Source organism: Vipera ursinii (genome assembly GCF_947247035.1).
Source record: "Vipera ursinii genome assembly, chromosome: 12".
Lineage (NCBI taxonomy): Eukaryota > Metazoa > Chordata > Lepidosauria > Squamata > Viperidae > Vipera > Vipera ursinii.
The window spans coordinates 8,445,111-8,463,779 of NC_139525.1; the positions used below are offsets into that span (position 1 = coordinate 8,445,111).

The following is an 18,669-nucleotide window of genomic DNA, read 5'->3' on the forward strand; positions in this document are numbered from 1 at the left end:
CACAATGTCCTGGAGAGGAGACCATAGCTCAGCGATAGAGCATCTGGTCATTCAATTCCAGGCATCAGAACTGCATTTCCAGTTTTCCAAATTCAGGTAGCCAATGATGGGGAAGTTTTTCTTTCTTCCAGAAATTCTGAAAAATCATTGCTGTTTAGAGGAACTGCTACCGGAAAGGAGTTTTACCTGGTTTAAAAGCTATTTCTTACCTGGCGTGTGTGGCTGCCACTGTTGAAAATTCATTATTCCACATGGGTCTCCCAAAAGAGGTTTTTTGCTTCAGTCCTGTCACCATGTCAGTGGACTTCTGAAAATGGAGCGCTGCATGGCCAACCTAGTTTCCCCACGAAGAAAAGTTGGCCAAAGTCAAAATTGCACAGCAGTCCCAACAACCTCCTCAACTGTTTGTTAAAACGCATCTTCCAGGTCTTGGAATGAGTCAAGGTGTTCTCTACCATTCATGGGAATATAACCTAATTAATGAACCTCTACATATAAACACGTAGCCAAGCAAACCGGCTAAGCGGCACGTTTTACACAAACGTAAACTCTTTTCATTTGTTTCATTGTGGTTTGCTAAATAAGCAACTCGCTGTCTTTGTTCAATAAGCTATAAATCCTGGTTAATAAAAGAAAATTGGCTGACTTAGCCAGCAAAGATAATGGAGGGAGCTGGATTCACTTAATAACCATGCTGAAAAAGGTTGTAAAATTGAACACGGCTCACTTATCAACTTCCATGCTTAGCCATGGATATTCTGGTCCCATTTGTGGTTTTAAGTGGAGGACTATCGGTACTTTATTTGTATGCCGGCTCTTCCTGAAGGTTATTTCTAAGAACATCTCGGAGGCTCCTTCAGAGAGACCTAGAACCTAGAGAACATTGTAGGATAGGCCTTCTCAGTGGTAAAGCCCCATATATGAATTCCCTTTCTCAGAAGTCTTGGCTGGATTCCTTTTAGAAGTCAAATATGTGCCTTTTCACCTCCAGTTTTATCTTTATCTTATCTTTAAGAGGTTCTATAACTCTGAGCTGTGAAAACAACATCTGACTTGCCTGGTAAAACAACTGAACAAACTAACATTGAACGATGACTTTTGTTCTGGATTTCCGGCTCAGACAGAAGACTATGAAATGCAGATGACTTCCTTCAAAGTGCCAAGTGATAAGTCAAGAAGCTCAATCTTCAAAGAATAAGAAGGTTCAGAAAGATTCGCCCTCCAGCTCACCATGCTTCTGTTCCAGCCAGTGAGGTAGAGATGGTAGCTTAGGAAATCTGCTCTACCAGATCCCTCCATCTCTTGCTCCAAGGAGGAAAGGAGCTGTTTGAACCAGGCAAACGCTCCCGTTTCTCGGCAAATCCAGTAGAAGTAAATCTTGAAGCCCACAGGAGAAAGAAAAGAAAAGAAAAAAGATGGAAATGACAACATGCTTTAAAATGCCAGTTTTCACCCTCTAAGTCAGAATGCCCTGCTGACATATGGTCTTTCCTTTCGTTTTTTCAAGACAAAGTTGAAAGATGTTGAGATCAGAGAGAAGTACAACTTTGGGGGGGCACACAGCATGTTTGCCCTTCTTGCTGCATGGGTTTCCCTTTTTATGTTGACCATCAAACCCCAAAGAAACTCAGTTTTCACAGCGCACTAAGCCTCAAAGAAACTCAATGAAAGCTCCTCAACTTTGGCATGTAGAAAGTGCATAACCCAATAAGTGTTCAACTGAAATCCATAAGCCGGGTTGTGTAAACCCAGTGCTAGTAAATTCTAAAATTTGGATGGAAGGCAATCTTGGTGGAGTAATAGAGAAGATGTTTGCATCGGGTCTTTTAGTCTTTATTTCATTAAGGTTAACTGCTTTCCTAGTTTATCTTTTATTATTATTATTTTGTAAGCCTTTCAGAGTCACACTAGTAGCGCGATGGGTAGGATATACATTTAATAAATAAATCAACAAATGCTGCAGATTCCACTTTCAGTCTCCGGCAAGTTAAGGCTGGGAAAATTCCTGATCATGGAGAATTTTTGACAGTCTAGATAGAAGAGCCCAATGTCTAACTCTGTCTTTATCGTTCTGTAGAAATACGATGTGCTGATTCTAGCCCAAGGGTAGGCAACCTTGGCTCTTTTATGACTCGTGGACTTCAACTCCCAGAATCCTTGAGCCAGCCACGCTGAGGGGAAAGGAAGAGGTTTCCAAGCTGAGCCATGCTGGCTCAGGAATTCTGGGAGTTGAAGTCCATGAGTCATAAAAGAGCCAAGGTTGCCTACCCCTGGCCTAGGCCTAGGCCGCTTTATGACTCGTGGACTTCAACTCCCAGAATCCTTGAGCCAGCCACGCTGAGGGGAAAGGAAGAGGTTTCTAAGCTGAGCCATGCTGGCTCAGGAATTCTGGGAGTTGAAGTCCATGAGTCATAAAAGAGCCACGGTTGCCTACCCCTGTATCTAGCCTAAGCCTGCAAGAACTGTTTTATGACTGTACCTTACAGACATCTTGTAAACAGGTTGAAGAGAAGCGAACTGAGTTTACCTTTCTGGTTTGAAGATCCTGGTCACCATGTTTGAACTTGTACCAGATGGATTTCAATACTGAAGCAAAGGGAGTCACCCCAATCCCAGCTCCCACCAACATGGCCACCTCATACTGGAAGACATCCTCACTGGCTGTGCCAAAAGGGCCATCCACCATAATCCTGAAAAGATGAGAAAACAGTATTTATTTAGGGTTTTTCCCCACTCTCATAGATTACAAAAAGCCAAGCTGATGCCAGCCATGCTATAAAACATCCAGAAGAGCTTACTTCCACAAATTGGACCAGCTGGGACTTTTCAAATATATTTTAATGTTTTTGACCAAACAATATTATTAATTCTTTAATAATGAAATATTTCTTGAAATGAAATATTAACTGTGATACATCATACATTTGCAAGCTGATCCCATAGGGACATTCACGAAATTAAGGTGAGGCCAGCCACAGCTACTCCTGCTGCCATCTCTGCTCACCTGGGCATTGGTGAGCTTGGCTGCTGCAAGGTGTCAGTCAAGGCCTCCGTCCAGTCACCTGCTCCCCGAATGTGGACAGAGAAGAAGTTTTCCTCTGGGGCAGAGGTGAGAGTGAATGGATGCCACTCTAGATAGGAGATGGCGGGGCAGTTGAGGAACACGTACTGTCCGATTTCCATGCTGAAACCTGTCTTGCACATCTGAATTTCCAGTACTCTGGAGGGATGCAAGATGACCTGGAGACAAGATTTCCAAAGTGAGCAAACCCTAACCCTTGCCCCAGTGGGGATGCGGTGAATTCCACTCTCCATATACGATGTCCTCTCCCCATCCTGTGTAGACCTGCAAAGAAGAGAGATTGATCCCTTCCTGACTCTTCTCTGATGCTGCAACACAGGCCTGCCTCCTCCTGGAGACTGGACAGAGTAATTCTCCCATTAGTCCCTCAGTGACATCCCATGGCTGGGTTTAAAAAAACCTGGCTCTCCTCAACATCCTTTCAACACCTTAATCAACGCCATGACATTGGATGTAAAGAGTCAAGGAAGCTGACCTTGCCAGAAGTAGGCAGGATCCACCGCTTAGGCAGAAAGAGGCTAAAGCAGTTCTTAAGCCCAGGTCACCCCCGGTTAATGTTTGAAAACACCTCCTATTTCACGGAATGAGAAGGAGGGGAAATAAAGTGCAATCAGGGTGCCGGATTTTGTTTTTCTATCCAGTCTTAGTCAAAAACATTTTAGCCATTGCCTGCAATTAGTGCAGGCTCAAGGTTGACTCAGCCTTCCATCCTTCCGAGGTAGGTAAAATGAGGACCCAGATTGTTGGGGGCAATAAGCTGACTTTGTAATAATGCCGCTTTGGGGGTGGGGAGCGAAAGCCCTAATAAGCAGGCATATACATAGAATGAAGGCTACTGCTAAGCACATTTGATTTGTGCTTCTTAGATTGTAAGCCGCCCTGAGTCTTCGGAGAAGGGCGGGATATAAATGGGATTAAAATAAAAAAAATAAAAAATAAAAATAAATTTTAGATCTCAGTGTGTCTGTCTGTCTGTCTGTCTCTCTCTCTCTCTCTCTCTCCCTTAATTGTATTTAGGACAAAGCTGGTGAGAAGATTTGGAGACAGACCTACCTTTGTAATAACCACTTTCTGGCAAGAACGCCAAATCCTTAGCGCTCGCTCAAACGCATAGAGAATAATAGGTGCCAGCACCCACTTCCAGGACTGAAAAGAAAGAACCAAGTAGAGTACAATAAGACAGACCATCCTGCAGAAAAGTGAGACTTTTCCTGACCTTTCTCTCTCCAGAATTCCACATACTGTAATTCCTTATGCTGAATTCATGCATTATGTTAAACCACAGCTTGCTTTTGACCATAATTGCCTGGGTTTGCCCAACCTACCGAGCCGCAAACCACGATTTTACAACTCGTCAAGCCCCAATCAAGCTATAGCTACGTTTAGTGTAATAGGAACTCCAGCTTTGGGGACGGGGATGGGTGGATGAAGTTTCAGTTAACCTCCAGCCCAATTTTTTTTTTATTCCCATTTATATCCCGCCCTTCTCCGAAGACTCAGGGCGGCTTACAATTTAAAGGACAAATCAATGTGCTTAGCAATAGCCTTCATTCTATGTATATGCCTGCTTAGTAGGGCTTTCGGCCCCCCTCAAGCGGCATTATTACAAAGTCAGCTTAATTGCCCCCAACAATCTGGGTCCTCATTTTACCTACCTCGGAAGGATGGAAGGCTGAGTCAACCTTGAGCCTGGTGGGATGCGAACTTGCACTAATTGCAGGCAGCTGGTGTTACTTAAGGAGGCATTAGCCCACTGCTCCACCAAGGCTCTTGGTGGGCTTGATGCCCGGCTTTGGTTTCTGGCTCAACCAACCCAAAGCAAAAATTCTCACGAGGTCTTCTTTCATGGGATAGGGATAGGATTACAAGACTTTCCACAAACTGAAGCATGCCCATTTTAGGACTCATTTCTCTTTCACTACATTAGCTTTTTCCATTTCTCTCAAATCATGGCTATCCCGTGACCAAGAGAAGGGCAGGTTCTTTCCCAAGATAAAGTGGCTGCATACAAAACTATCTCCTGAATCCTTCTCAGGTGCTGCACTCAGGCCCGAAATCAAAAACAACATTGGGTGATTCTTCCAAGCTGAGGTCGTTATTGTTTCATACCCATAGACAGAATCCCGCCAGACTAAAGACTTCTATCTGCATTTACGATATACTCTGGGAACTATTAAGGGAGGGCTGCCTTCACCCTCTTTCTCTCACACACTCCTCTAGAATGCATACCTCCCTCCTGGCAATCCACCTCCTCACTAACTTCCATCGCAGCACAGACTAACACCAAGGATGTGCTCACCTCAGCCGGAATACTCCCAAACTCCGGCACTTCACAATAGGGATGGCTGCTGTTGTGGCCCCACTGGGTAGGGTGAGGTGCACACTGTTGGGGGTTATTCTTCATCAGGCTTTCGGCTGTTTGCCCACGAACAAGACCTCTGTGGACACAAAAGGGCACCCTCTAAATTGTCGCCTTTCCCAGGAGAAATCCCAAAAGGGATTCAGTGGCTAAAGAGTGGGAGAAAGTGGCTTGCTGTGACAATACCTCATGCTCACCCTTACCCTGTAAAAGAGAAGGCGGAGGGCAGAGTTAAACAAGTCCTCAGCCTAGAATCGTTACATTCCCACAAACAGTCTAAGTCAGGGGTGTCAAACTTGCAACGTCACGTGATGTGTCACGATGTATCGCAACTTTTTTTTTTTATTCCCAGCAATGGGGGGGTGCGGTTTCGCCAAGACACATCTGGCCCACGGGCCGGCAGTTTGACACCCCTGGACTAAGTCCAACCCTTCTTGAATGCCATGGGCCCTTATCTGGCATCAGTTTAGTGTTGAATTTTCCTTGACTACATTCTTTATGCTTGAGCACTAAATCTTCTGAAGTGCTACTTAACATATGATCTGATCCTTTGTCCTTGACACACCTCTCCCTCTTGTTCTGTATTTTTTTCCCCCTAAGAGATACTGGAGCTGAGACTTCCAGAAGTTTCTAAAAGCCCACAATCCTTCATTCATTGCTCTTTGGGGTGGGAGGAATTCCACATACAATTACTGGCTATGTCACATATTTACATTGGCTGCTTATATTGCGGTGAAACTGTTGCATGCGTTGTTCTGAATGATGTGTCACAGGCAAGTATCAGCTTAACCAAACACAGCTTTCAAAACGCCGATATCTGTAATCATTCAAGAACCGAATGTATTTTGCAGCTGTTTATTAATGCCACATTTAGCTTCAGATATAACATTTAAACACCAACATTAACATTTTAGAAACCATGGCTCCTATTAATGTAAACGTCTTTGTTTTTAAGGATTTAGCTAAAGATCAGATATTTAATAATCCTCAGTCAACACTGTATAAATACCACGGGATTCAAACAAGACCATGCTTTTGTAACAATTTTAAAATTATTATATAATAAAAATATTGCGTAACTATAAAATAAAACGAAGGTGAAAAAAGAAGAAGCCTAACAAAAGGAAAAGGGGGCCAGGTTGTTCACCAGAGCACCAGAGGGCAGGACGAGAAACAATGGTTGGAAACTGACCAAAGACAGAAGCAACCTGGAATTAAGGAGAAACTTCCTGACAGCGAGGACAATCTACTAGTGGAACAACCTGCCTCCAGAAATCGTGGGTGCTCCATCACCGGAGATTTTCAAGAAGAGACTGGACAATCACTTGTCTGAGATGATATAGGTTCTCTTGCTTGAGCAGGGGGCTGGACTAGAAGACCTCCAAGGTCCCTTCAAACTCTATTCCATTCCATTCCATTCCATTCCATTCTCTCTTCTCACCCAGTTAAAAAAGAGCCAGGTGCATCAGAATTAACCCATCTTACTAATTCATCTTTATATCTCTTTTCTGTTTTTCTTCTACACTCTTGCTTTTTCTCTCTCTCCCTTTCCCTTTCTTCTTTTTTTTCTTCCCCTTTAATTTTTCTTAGCTCTTTTATTAAAGTTGCTAAAATTTTCAATCAAAATTGTGTGTGTGTGTGTACACATACATACAGGGCTTTTTTTCTCACAGAACGCTCAGAACGGAGTTCCGGCACCTTTTTTGGATGGAACCTTGTAGGGTAGGCAAGGCTGGTTGTATGACATATGTGAGTTCCGGCACCTTTTTCTTTTACAAAAAAAGCACTGCATACATATATGTATTTGTTTGTATAAATAATTAACCCATCTTGTGTGTGTTTCTCTCTCTCACTCTGTGTGTGTGTGTGTGTGTGTGTGTGTGTGTGTGTGTGTGTGTGTGTGTAATTAGCCCATCCTGCTATATGTTAAAAGCATTGGTGTCTTACGCGATGCCATGGATGACGAGGCCAGCAAAATAGATGACAAAAAGATGATGGGTATACCAGAAGACTTCAAAATAGCTTCTGCGGATTTGTTCCATGGAAGAAGTGATCATGAGAATGAGTGCCAAAGTGATGATCACACCCGTCAGGCCAGGAATGGTGGTGAAGGCTACGAATAAAGGAATCTGCAAGAGCCAGCAAGGTGAAGTTACACAAAGGCATAATAGATCATTGTCCCCAGGGTGTATTCCACAACCTAGGATCCTTCCAACATAGGGAATTTCAATCCTATAATATTTAGGAAATCTGGCCCATATAACAAAATTGTAACAGAATAAAATCAAACATCCTTAAAAATCATCGCTGAAACACAGCAGGTCCATTTTTAACCATATCCAAGGCAGCTCACCAAAAAATTTAAAACAAGACTTTAAAACGGCATCTTCTTTTTAAAAAATTACTGTTCAGTGCAGATATTTAAGACATAAATCTTCGAAAGGTAAAAGAAAATTAGAATATCAACCCAATGTAACCCAGCAAAAGACATGGGGGAAAAACAGACTGTCAAGGAAGTTGGGTGTCAAACAAGTCTCATGTTTTTTAATCCAGGTTAAAAAAGCACAGATTATCCTACTAAATTCCACAGCCAACATTACAGATAAAATCAAGAGGTTCCAGTTACCATCATACTTAGTTAGCCAAGAGCTCTCCATCGGTTGTAAGCCCAAGCAATTTTATTTTTAGAAGTAAATTCCTGATTCAGTGACACACTTACGGTAGAGTTGGAACGGATAGGATTTAACCACATACTCTCCGTCTTATGCAGGTGGGATAAGATGGAAGGCAAGCTGTGATCGTTTTTTTGCTGAGCGTCAATGTACCACTCAATGTTGCACAAGTGAGCAATGATGTGAATCGCTTGAAGAGAGCACAAGGTAAACCATGTATTGAATCAGAAACAAACAAAAAAAACCCACCACCACAGACTGTGGATTGACTGCAAAACCTCTTAAGAACCCACATATTTAAATCATAATGTACAATTATTTGAACTAAGACTTGAAAGTGCACAAGTGAAAATGTTCAAGTCCTGTTAGTTCTGAAAAGGAAATGACAGTGAGTAATACTGGGTTTTGAGTACAAAGGGGCACTCAGAAGTGGAACAAAACTCTGACTGAATCCGAAGCAGAACATCCAGATTCAGTCACGGTTTCGTTCCGTACAGCATTAACTTTGTTAACTCTAAAGCTTCCTCCTTCTGTTATGTATTCAAGATGGACAGTGATTGATATTTATATGTTACTTATATGTAAGGGTGCAGGTCTATACATATGTTGTATAAGGTATGTTTAAATGTGTGTGATGTATGTGTTGACTTTGAGAGCATGCAACTAAATTTCATTTTTAATGTGTGCCATTGTCCCCACAGTAAAAAAAATGACAATAAAGGTTATCTATCTATCTGTCTGTCTGTCTATCTGTCTGTCTGTCTGTCTATTATCTATCTATCTATCTATCTATCTATCTATCTATCTATCTATCTATCTATCTATCTATCTATCTATTATCTGTCTGTCTATCTATCTATCTATCTGACTATCTATCTATCTATCTATCTATCCATCTATCTATTATCTGTCTGTGTCTATCTATCTATCTATCTATCTATCTATCTATCATCTATCTATCTATTATCTGTCTATCTATCTATCTATCTGTCTATCTGACTGTCTATCTATCTATCCATCTATCTATTATCTGTCTGTCTGTCTATCTATCTATCTGTCTATCATCTATCTATCTATCTATCTATCTATCTATCTATCTATCTATCTATCTATTATCTGTCTGTCTGTCTATCTATCTATCTATCTATCTATCTATCTATCTATCTATCTATCTATCTATCTATGTGAAAATGTTCAAATCCTGTTAGTTCTGAAAAGGAAATGACAATGAGTAACACCGAGTTTTGAGTACAAAGAGGCACTCAGAAGTGTAAAAAAAAAACACCCAAGTTTTCAAATTTGATTTTTAGGAAGTCTCTTTTTTAACGAAGGAAGGCGAATATACGTGTCCCAGGATAATGTTGCAGGATCCAATCTGGGTCGGTCCCCGGGACCCAAGTTTTATTCTTCCAAGCTTTTGGATTTGTGTTGGAGCCCATCTTCAAGAGAACTTCTCTCTGGAACTTCTCTTCTCTCTTTTTAAAGCACCGAGGTGGGACTCAGCCAGCACTTTAAGCTGTAACGTGGTTTCCTTTCTGTGGCTTATTAAGTCGTGTGAACTCTGAACCCAGACACAAATCAGGATTGATAGGTCAGTGTCTTGGCTGAGCCCAATCAATGGTGATGTTTTCAATGGACCCACGATTAAGCAAACCGGTGTTCAGCATGTGATGTGAATGCAGAACATACCATAGCCTGCAAATATGTAGTTATGGAGAAAGTGATATTGACACAGGCCTCCGTGCTCATCCCCACCACAACACCAAAACAATGGAAGATGCACCGTGACATCACAAAGGCCAGCTCCAGTTTTACACACTTCTGCTGTAAATTTAAGGGCAGAATTTGCACGGCAGCATCATCATATCGCAATTCATTTCTTTTCCACAGAATTCTTTAGAACTTCCCAGGTGTTTCTGTTTACCTGTATGAAGAGCAATCATATAAGCCACCAGTTTATGGAAGGCCAGGTTATGATCCAGCTGCCGCCTCATGGTGCGCCTGCAATACTGAATTGATAAAGCAAAAAGTCAGGAACAGCCAAACTGTTCAGCTGTAGGAGAATAAAAAATGAGGATAGGCCTGCTGGATCAGGGCCAGCCCCATCTAGCCAGCATTCCTGGCCACAGGTTGGACTTCAAGACATATTTCTCTCTCCCATGCCTGTGTTTTGAGACATTGTGTTGGAAAACTTTTCTAGCTTCCGATTGGAAAGAGAGCGGAAAAGGAACTGAAGGACTACATATAGTCTCTGGGTCCCAGATTGTCTCCTGTAAACAATTTTAAGTGAGTTTCATCCCAGGACTAGGCTCTCTGTGGCCTTTCAGATTTTGCTAAACTGTAGTTCCCAAGATCCCACAAAACAAGTCCCACTGCTTATGGAATGGCGACCAAGAAACCATCTGCGGAGCTGTCCACGGTCAACATTCTAGCCATTTTTCATTCTCTCGTTTATTTCCTTGTCATTTAATTTCGAAATTGAGACGCCTCGCCTTTTTGAAACAGGACCCAGACGCAAATGATGCCCTTTGTAATCTTCCACAAAACGTATTTTAGCAATCGGCTGGATTCCCGGTGCCCACCCAACATTTAGGACTTAAGCACGCCACACGGTGAGCCGAAGACCCCCCTTGGGCTCGGCCCCTTGCTCACCCGACAGGTGCCTCTCACGAAGGAGAGGAGATTCCGGCAAATGGGCAGAAGGATCAACATACTATTGAAGTTCAGGCACTTGGCCGAAGCCCGAGCCCAAGCCAAGGCAGACTGCAAAGGCAAAGAGAAGAGAAGAACATTTTGGCCTCGTTTTATATGCTATAGTAAAGCAGGAATATTGTCAGGCCTAGCCCAAGAATGTCACACAGTAAAACAATGCAGCCAATGTTCAGTTTTTTATTTGTGTACACTGCAGAGACAGAATCTTGTCAGACAAAACCTTTACTATTCTGACCCTAACGGATGTACCCTGGGAAATTCTAGGGAATGGCTGTCTTTACTCTCTCTGAGTCGGATCCAGTTCTGGGCTATGTTGTTGTCTTGCCTTCCTCCTTAGAATGTGATCCTTTCTTCCTCCTCCCTCCTTCCCTCCCTCCTTCCTTCCCTCCTTCCTTCCCTCCTTCCCTCCCTCCCTCCCTCCTTCCTCCTTCCTTCCTTCCTTCCTTCCTTCCTTCCTTCCTTCCTTCCTTCCTTCCTTCCTTCCTTCCTTCCTTCCTTCCTTCCTTCCTTCCTTGGAACTGGCTATGTTACTGTAATCCAGTGCTTCAACCTTTCATCAACATGGGCCCCCTTTAAATACCTTTTGGAGCCATGGACCATGGCCACGGACACCCCCCCCCCGAAGATGTAACTCAAGATTTAAATCATAACATTTCTTGAAGCCTTTCAAGGCCCCTTTCAAGGCCCCATACATATATATATATGTATGTATGTATGTCATCATCAGGCTGGTGGCTTCTGCTTCCTTCTTCTGGGAGAAGCATGTGGTTGTTTGTTCCTCTTTTTTATATATATATAATGAGGAATGAACAAGGACTTTAAATGGAGTGCAACAATCGGCCAGGACAAAGGAGTTGAGGGACAAGCCAAAACTAAAGAATTTAACCCATTTAATACAACTGCAACTGCTACGTTTTACTACTGGGTCGTAAAATGCGGCAAAACTCACTCCACAACTCTCTTGCTTAGCAATGGGAAGTTTGGGCTCAATTGTGTTTGTAAATTGAGGACTACCTGCATACGTCAACATAAATATAAATACAATTTAATCCTGTTAAGAACTATGAGGTGGTTTTTTTTCCAGTTTGGTTAAAGATTCTTTATTTCTACATTACGGAGATCAAAAGCTTATCAAAATGATACTCACCCCAAGAATCTGTCTGGTGTAGTAGTACTGCTCACTTCTCTCAAATATCAGGAAATATGTCACAAAAAGGTATATATTCAATGCTAACCAAGCAGCCTAAGGAAGAACGGGGGGGGCGGAAATGTTTCATGTGTTGAGTTTTACAGTATCAGCCATTTAGTGACAAGGAAGATAATTACATTTAGGAATATTTTGAAATCAGATCATCTACCGTATATTAAGCATTATTTGAAAAGACACCATAGTGTGCATGATAACACACCAACTATGAATTGTTTTCTTGCCTGGATTCAGATAGTCACAACTGAGCTAAACAATTTTTAGCATTATTTATTTATTTATTTATTGATGGGATTTATATCCCGCCCTATCTCCTGAAGGACTCAGGGCGGCTCACAATACAACATATAATAAGTACATAAATCAAGATAAAATGAAAATTGAGAACATCAGTGCAATAAAAATTAGAGAATTTTAAAATGAATTAAAAATACTAAATATAAATTAATTGAAATGCCTGTCAGTCTAGGTCAGCTTGGTGGAACAGGTGTGTTTTGAGGCCGCGGCGAAAGGATTGGAGGTTTTGGGCTATCCGAAGCTCAGGGGGGAGCTGATTCCATAGGGTTGGTGCTCCCACAGAGAAGGCCCTCCCCCTGGGGGTCGCCAGCCGACATTGCCTAGCTGACGGTACCCTGAGGAGGCCTTCTCTGTGTGAGCATTACCTAGGAAGAGATCTACATATATTACCGTAAGCATCCTTTTGGGGTAACGTATGGCCAACGTTTTGCCAATTGTTATATGGCAACATAATAGCAGGTTTTTGTACATTTTTAAAATGTATTTATTTAGTTTAGATCTTTTGAATACAATAAAAAATATAAAAATTAGAGGAAAAGTAAGTACATGAGAAGGGAAGGAAGGAAGGAAGGAAGGAAGGAAGGAAGGAAGGAAGGAAGGAAGGAAGGAAGGAAGGAAGGAAGGAAGGAAGGAAGGATTATGATTTCCACCTTTCTTTTTATTAAATAGTTGTCATCTTACTCTTTCCCCTTTAATGTTTTTTAGTCCCCAATCCATAAATTATCAATTCAGTCTTTTCTTCTTTCAACAAAAAGTCCATATAATGTTTTCCAGTCTTTTTTAAAAAAAAGGTTTTTATTGGGGGGTTTTTTCCTCTAACTGTTGTGTGCATTTATTGGTTTTCATTTTTTTTTATGCTGTAAACTCCTGGAAGTCATTTTTTAATCTCTCAGAAATACGTAAAATAAAATCCTCTGCTCCTGGACAAAATACAGATAATTCTTAATCAAAATGGAGAGACCGGAAGGACAAAAATTTGCAATATTTTTTTCTTTCTATATCTTCTTTCCCTAGTTAGATCATCTGAGGAGGAAGCCGTTTTATTTTTCTGCAAAAACCTCTTTACGTTATCTAAGGTGCTTACCTACTTACCAGAACGAATGCAAATTTCATTAAAATCATTAACGAAATGGTCCTGAATCTTTCTAGGCAAACTTTAAAATCCTTCCATGAACCATTAACTTATTTCCCCATCCAGCCCATGGAGCCTAACATGAACAGAAGTTCATAACTTTAAAAGAAGAGGAAATACTTTTTTAAAAATTGGTTTGACAAACCTTTGCCAGAATATATTCCTGCATTGTAAAGTATGAGGAAGTGAGCAAAGGGGAAAAAATACATTGCTACAAAAAAAGAAGAAAAAAAATCATACCTAAATATATGGCACCCTACTGTTCTAATAACACACCACACAACCCTGGTGTCACAGTTGCAGCAATACTGTGGCTGTATTTGCATGGCGTATATATATATATATATATATATATATATATATATATATATATATATATATCCAGCTTCTGCCAACCTAGCAGTTTGAAAGCACGTAAAAATGCAAGTAGAAAAATAGGGACCACTACAGTGGGAAGGTAACAGCGTTCCGTGTGCCTTTGGTGTCTAGTCATGCTGGCCACAGGACCACGGAGACGTCCTCGGACAAGCACTGGCTCTTCGGCTTTGAAATGGAGATGAGCACTGGCCCCTAGAGTTGGAAACGACTAGCACGTGTGTGCGGGGGAACCTTTATATATATGTTTGTGTGTGTGTATATATATATATACATATATGTGTGTGTGTGTGTAAATTTTTTGGGTTGCTAACATACTTAACAAACACTTAAAACATACCGTATATATATATACATACATATATATACACATACATACATACATATACATACACACACACCTAGCTTTCTCTGAATGCTGTTGTTTACAAGACTCAATTTTTACCCACCACAAAGCCATATATTAACTCTGTACCTGAGAGCTAGAATAAAATAGAGGCGCCAACTTTGAAATTCAATAGGTCAAATAAAGACATCCTGGGAGACGGAGCTAGGAACACTAATTGTTATGCTCATATCTTTTAAGTGTTCTGCCTTCAAGATCTGACACCAGCAGAATATAGGAAAACTCATAGAAGTAGTTCTAGATCAGGAGATGTGGAGAGACCTAGCCCCTAAGATCGCCAAGAGTCTGAATGGATAACATCATCATTGTTACTTTCAGGGTAAACGTCTCCCATCATTTGGAAGAAACATCTGCAATGCTTCAGGGTGGTTCAAACTCCCAGCATTCCTCAGTTATTTGCCCAGGCCCTTTCCGGGCTGCTAAGAGTTGTACTTCAGCAACATGTAGAAGAGCAGATTCTCAATGTTTTTCTAATACAGCTAGTCCTCGACTCACAAAACTTCGTTTGGTGACGGTTCAAAATTAACAACAGCACTGAAATAATTGACTGATGACCTTTTTTTTTCACACTTACAACCGTTGCAGCATCCCCATGGTCGCAGGATCAAAATTCAGATGCTCGGCAACTGGTTCATATTTATGACCGTTGCAGTGTCCCGGATCATGTGATCCTCTTTTGCAACCTTCTGATGAACAAAGTCAGCGGGGAAGCCAAAGTCACCTAACAACCGTTACTAACTGAACAACTGCAGTGATTCGCCTAACAACTGTGACAAGAATTGTCATAAAATGGGGCAAAGATGATCAGGGGACTGGAGGCGAAAACATATAAGGAACGGTTGCTGGAATTGGGTATGTCTAGTTTAATGAAGAGAAGGGTGAGGGGTGACATGATAGCAGTGTTCCAGTATCTCAGGGGCTGCCCCAAAGAAAAGGGAGTCAAGCTATTCTCCAAAGCACCTGAAAGCAGGACAAGAAGCAACGGATGGAAGCTAATCAAGGAGAGAAGCAACCAAGAACTAAGGAGAAACTTCCTGACAGTTAGAACAATTAACCAGTGGAACAACCTGCCTCCAGAAGCTGTGAATGCTCCAACGCTGGAAGCTTTTTAAGAAGAGACTGGACAACCATTTGTCTGAAATGGTATAGGTTTCCTGCCCAAGCAGGGGGCTGGAGTAGATGATCGTAAGCTGAGAACTACTTGTAACCAGCAGGCTTCCCAGAAAGTGGGGAGACAGTGGATAGATCAATATTTGCTGTGATCTCACAACAAGATCTCAGAGATTTTTAAAAAATATCTATTTAATAGGAGGGACACCTTTAAATAGCTATTCAAAATCCCCATACAGTCTCTCTCTCTCTCTCTCTCTCTCTCTCTCTCTCTCTCTCTCTCTCTCTCTCTCTCTCTCTCTCTCTCCCTCTCTCCCTCTCTCCCTCTCTCCCTCTCCCTCTCTCTCTCTCTCTCTCTCTCTTTCTCTTTCCCTCCATCCCCCCCCTCTCTCTCCTTAACCCTGTTGTCCTTTTTCTATTTGCCTGTATCGTCTGGATAGACATCTGCCTCTCACTACATTTCATGACTCAAAAGTTTGGCTCCAAGTAGTATCATATCCTTCATGGTTGACTAATTCTCTCATTCTCTTCATGAAAATAACTAGGTCACTGACACGATTATTGGTTTTATTTACACCATGCTTCGAAGATACGCGGAGCTTTGTTATTTTATCACTCCCAAATTTCAACAAAGAGTTAGCAGAAGCAGAAGCTCAGCTCGCTGACACCAAGAGGCTTCAGCGCAAGAGACCGGACAGAAAAGGCCAGAAAAATGAATGCGGTAGAAGAAGGGGGCCTATCAGAGGATGACTGTACCACAAGCAATGTCTTAAATCTCAGTTTTAAAAATATCCCTGCCATTTCCTAAGTCACCTTCTCTTCTAGGCACATGCAGCCTTCCCTTGTTGATCCTTCTAATCCTCAAAGTCTTACAGGGATGAACCGCACGAGTTTGTAACCGCAGTTTGTTTATCTCTGTGGCAACCCAACTCAAAGCAGTGTACATACCTAATGCTCCTACCTCCTATTTTCTCTACAACAGCGATCCTGTGAGGTAGGGTGGGCTGAGAAGGACAGAACAGCCCAAAGACCAGCGAGGTTTCCTGGCTATAAAAAAAAAACCCAGCTAGAAGCCGCTTTCTCTCAGATTGTAACCAAAAGCCCTTCAACTCCTACACCAAAATGGCTCTCACGGTTTAGTCTTGTCCTGTATCCTCTTTGAGATACAAGATGGGGACAGTCTCCTTGGTAATATATTTCATTTATATATAGCTCTTTCAAAAACGGAGAGTTTTCAGAACTCCACTGCTACGGGTGGGGATGATGGTTCAGACCTGAGTTGAGTTTGATTAGACCAAATGACAAAAGGAAAGGCTAGCAGGGGTTATTGTCAGCCGTGAGGTGCCAATCACCAACAGTATGATTTCCTGGCACTTTCCAAACAGAAGAGATAGATGGATGGATGGATGGATGGATAGATAGATAGATAGATAGATAGATAGATAGATAGATAGATAGATAGATAGATAGATAGATAGATATGGATAGATAGATAGATAGATAGATAGATAGATAGATAGATAGATAGATATGGATGGATGGATAGATAGATAGATAGATAGATAGATAGATAGATAGATAGATAGATAGATGATAGATAGATAGACAGACAGACAGACAGACAGACAGACGGACAGATACACAGACATGACATAGTCTTAGTACTCTTTAAATGCACTAAGAGTTTCCAAACCTAAAAAACCCCCTAAAATAGAATAGATAGAATATCTTTATTGTCACTGTGTAACTCACAACGAAATTAAATTCACGACGAAATTAAGTAATTAAGAAATTAAGTAAACTGTTTAAGCCAAATTGGCCAGCACATGATGACATCATAGATATTGATCTATCTATGTATCTCTATCTATAGATCCATCGATACGGAGAATAACTAAAAAATTAAAGTAAATAAAAACCTCTTAAACATCAAAGTTTGTTCACCCTGGTGTAGCTTTGAGTAGAACTTTAGAACTTCAGGCAGCAGCAGCCTTTGCTACTCCATCCCAAGTTTATTAAACTGTTGAAACCGGTCCCATTCTTCTTAACTAAGGTTAAACCAGGAGCCTCTTTCAGATAATATATTTGTTGTACATTAAAGGGGGGCTCCTGAAGTAGGTATTGGCCCGACTTTTTTGTTCTTTATCTAACTTCCCAGCCAGACCCAGATATAATGAAGCAGAACTTACGATCACCAGGGCTGAAAACCAGTGGTTGATGACCCAGTTCCCCATCCTGGACTCTCACAGACCAGTTGCTTTTGCCCAGTCCTTGTCTGGGTCCGAACTGGGAGCAGCTTCTCTTGATCCTGCTGGTCCTTCCTGCTTCTTAGCAAAGCCTTAACTAGTTTTCTCTCTTTGTTGATTTAGTCTTGGGAGGAAATGTAGCATCGTAAGTCCAGCCCAACCTAGGAGGCTGACCTGGGTTTTTCCCTGCAGGGTTAAGAAAAGGAAATAATGTCTTTTGTCTCTTGGAAACTTGTAATTAAAAAAGAAAAATCACCTTATTTTGGAAAAAAATATTGATTGGAATACCACAAGCATGGTCTAAAATTATCAGTGATCAAACTTCATCTCCCCTTATTGTGTATGTGTCTGTGTATAATAAGTATTTTCTGTAACCTGTTTATATATATATGTTTGTGTGTGTGTGTATGTATACCTAACCCAAGGCCATCCACAGGCTGTAGTCACAGCAGTGACTGCTCATATTTGTGTAAATTTTTTGGATTGCAATCCAAAAAATTTACACACACACACACACACACATACAGTATATAAATATGTGTTAAATATTTGTCAAGTCATTTGAATATGCCTTGCTAATTAACTCTTTCTTTCCTGTTTGGCCTAACTCAAGGCTATCCACAGGATATAGTCACAACTTATGACAGCTCATTATTTGTGTAAATTCTTCAAATTGCTAATAAAGAATTTTAGGGAGGCTGAAATGATCATTTCGAACTTCTTATGTTCTCATCAGTCAGTCATGCCTATATATATATATATATATATATATATATATATATATATATATATATATATATATATATATATATATATATATATATATATATATATATATATGAACCCAGTTAATATCTTAAGTATCAAGATAATCAGAATTGCTTCCTACTTCAGCTATTTACAACTGGATGTCTTCCAGGGGCCTGGATCAAGTTTCCAGAATACTCAGCCATAGCTGTGTTGACTGGCCAAGTCTGGGAACTGATCAATATACCTGCAGGATATCCAATTAAGGAACATTGCGTTATTTCCTTCCCCTCTGCCGCTTCCCTCTTCCTTCTGTCAATTGTA

At 41.1% G+C, this 18,669-nt stretch overlaps 1 protein-coding gene across 1 annotated transcript in view; it reads right to left on the minus strand.

Annotated features, from left to right (window-relative positions):
• NOX1 (NADPH oxidase 1) overlaps positions 1-17,586 on the minus strand; it is a gene marked incomplete at both ends in the record, with an annotated part of 18,436 nt that extends 850 nt beyond the window's left edge. Inside the window, 12 exons of the mRNA XM_083371818.1 lie at positions 210-334; positions 1,231-1,377; positions 2,528-2,690; positions 3,005-3,240; positions 4,136-4,228; positions 5,382-5,520; positions 7,389-7,570; positions 8,161-8,303; positions 10,038-10,122; positions 10,766-10,876; positions 11,973-12,068; positions 17,542-17,586. Coding sequence (XP_083227944.1) covers positions 210-334; positions 1,231-1,377; positions 2,528-2,690; positions 3,005-3,240; positions 4,136-4,228; positions 5,382-5,520; positions 7,389-7,570; positions 8,161-8,303; positions 10,038-10,122; positions 10,766-10,876; positions 11,973-12,068; positions 17,542-17,586 — 1,565 coding nt within the window. The remainder of the gene's footprint in view (positions 1-209; positions 335-1,230; positions 1,378-2,527; positions 2,691-3,004; positions 3,241-4,135; positions 4,229-5,381; positions 5,521-7,388; positions 7,571-8,160; positions 8,304-10,037; positions 10,123-10,765; positions 10,877-11,972; positions 12,069-17,541) is intronic.
• Between the last annotated feature and the right edge of the window lie 1,083 nt (positions 17,587-18,669).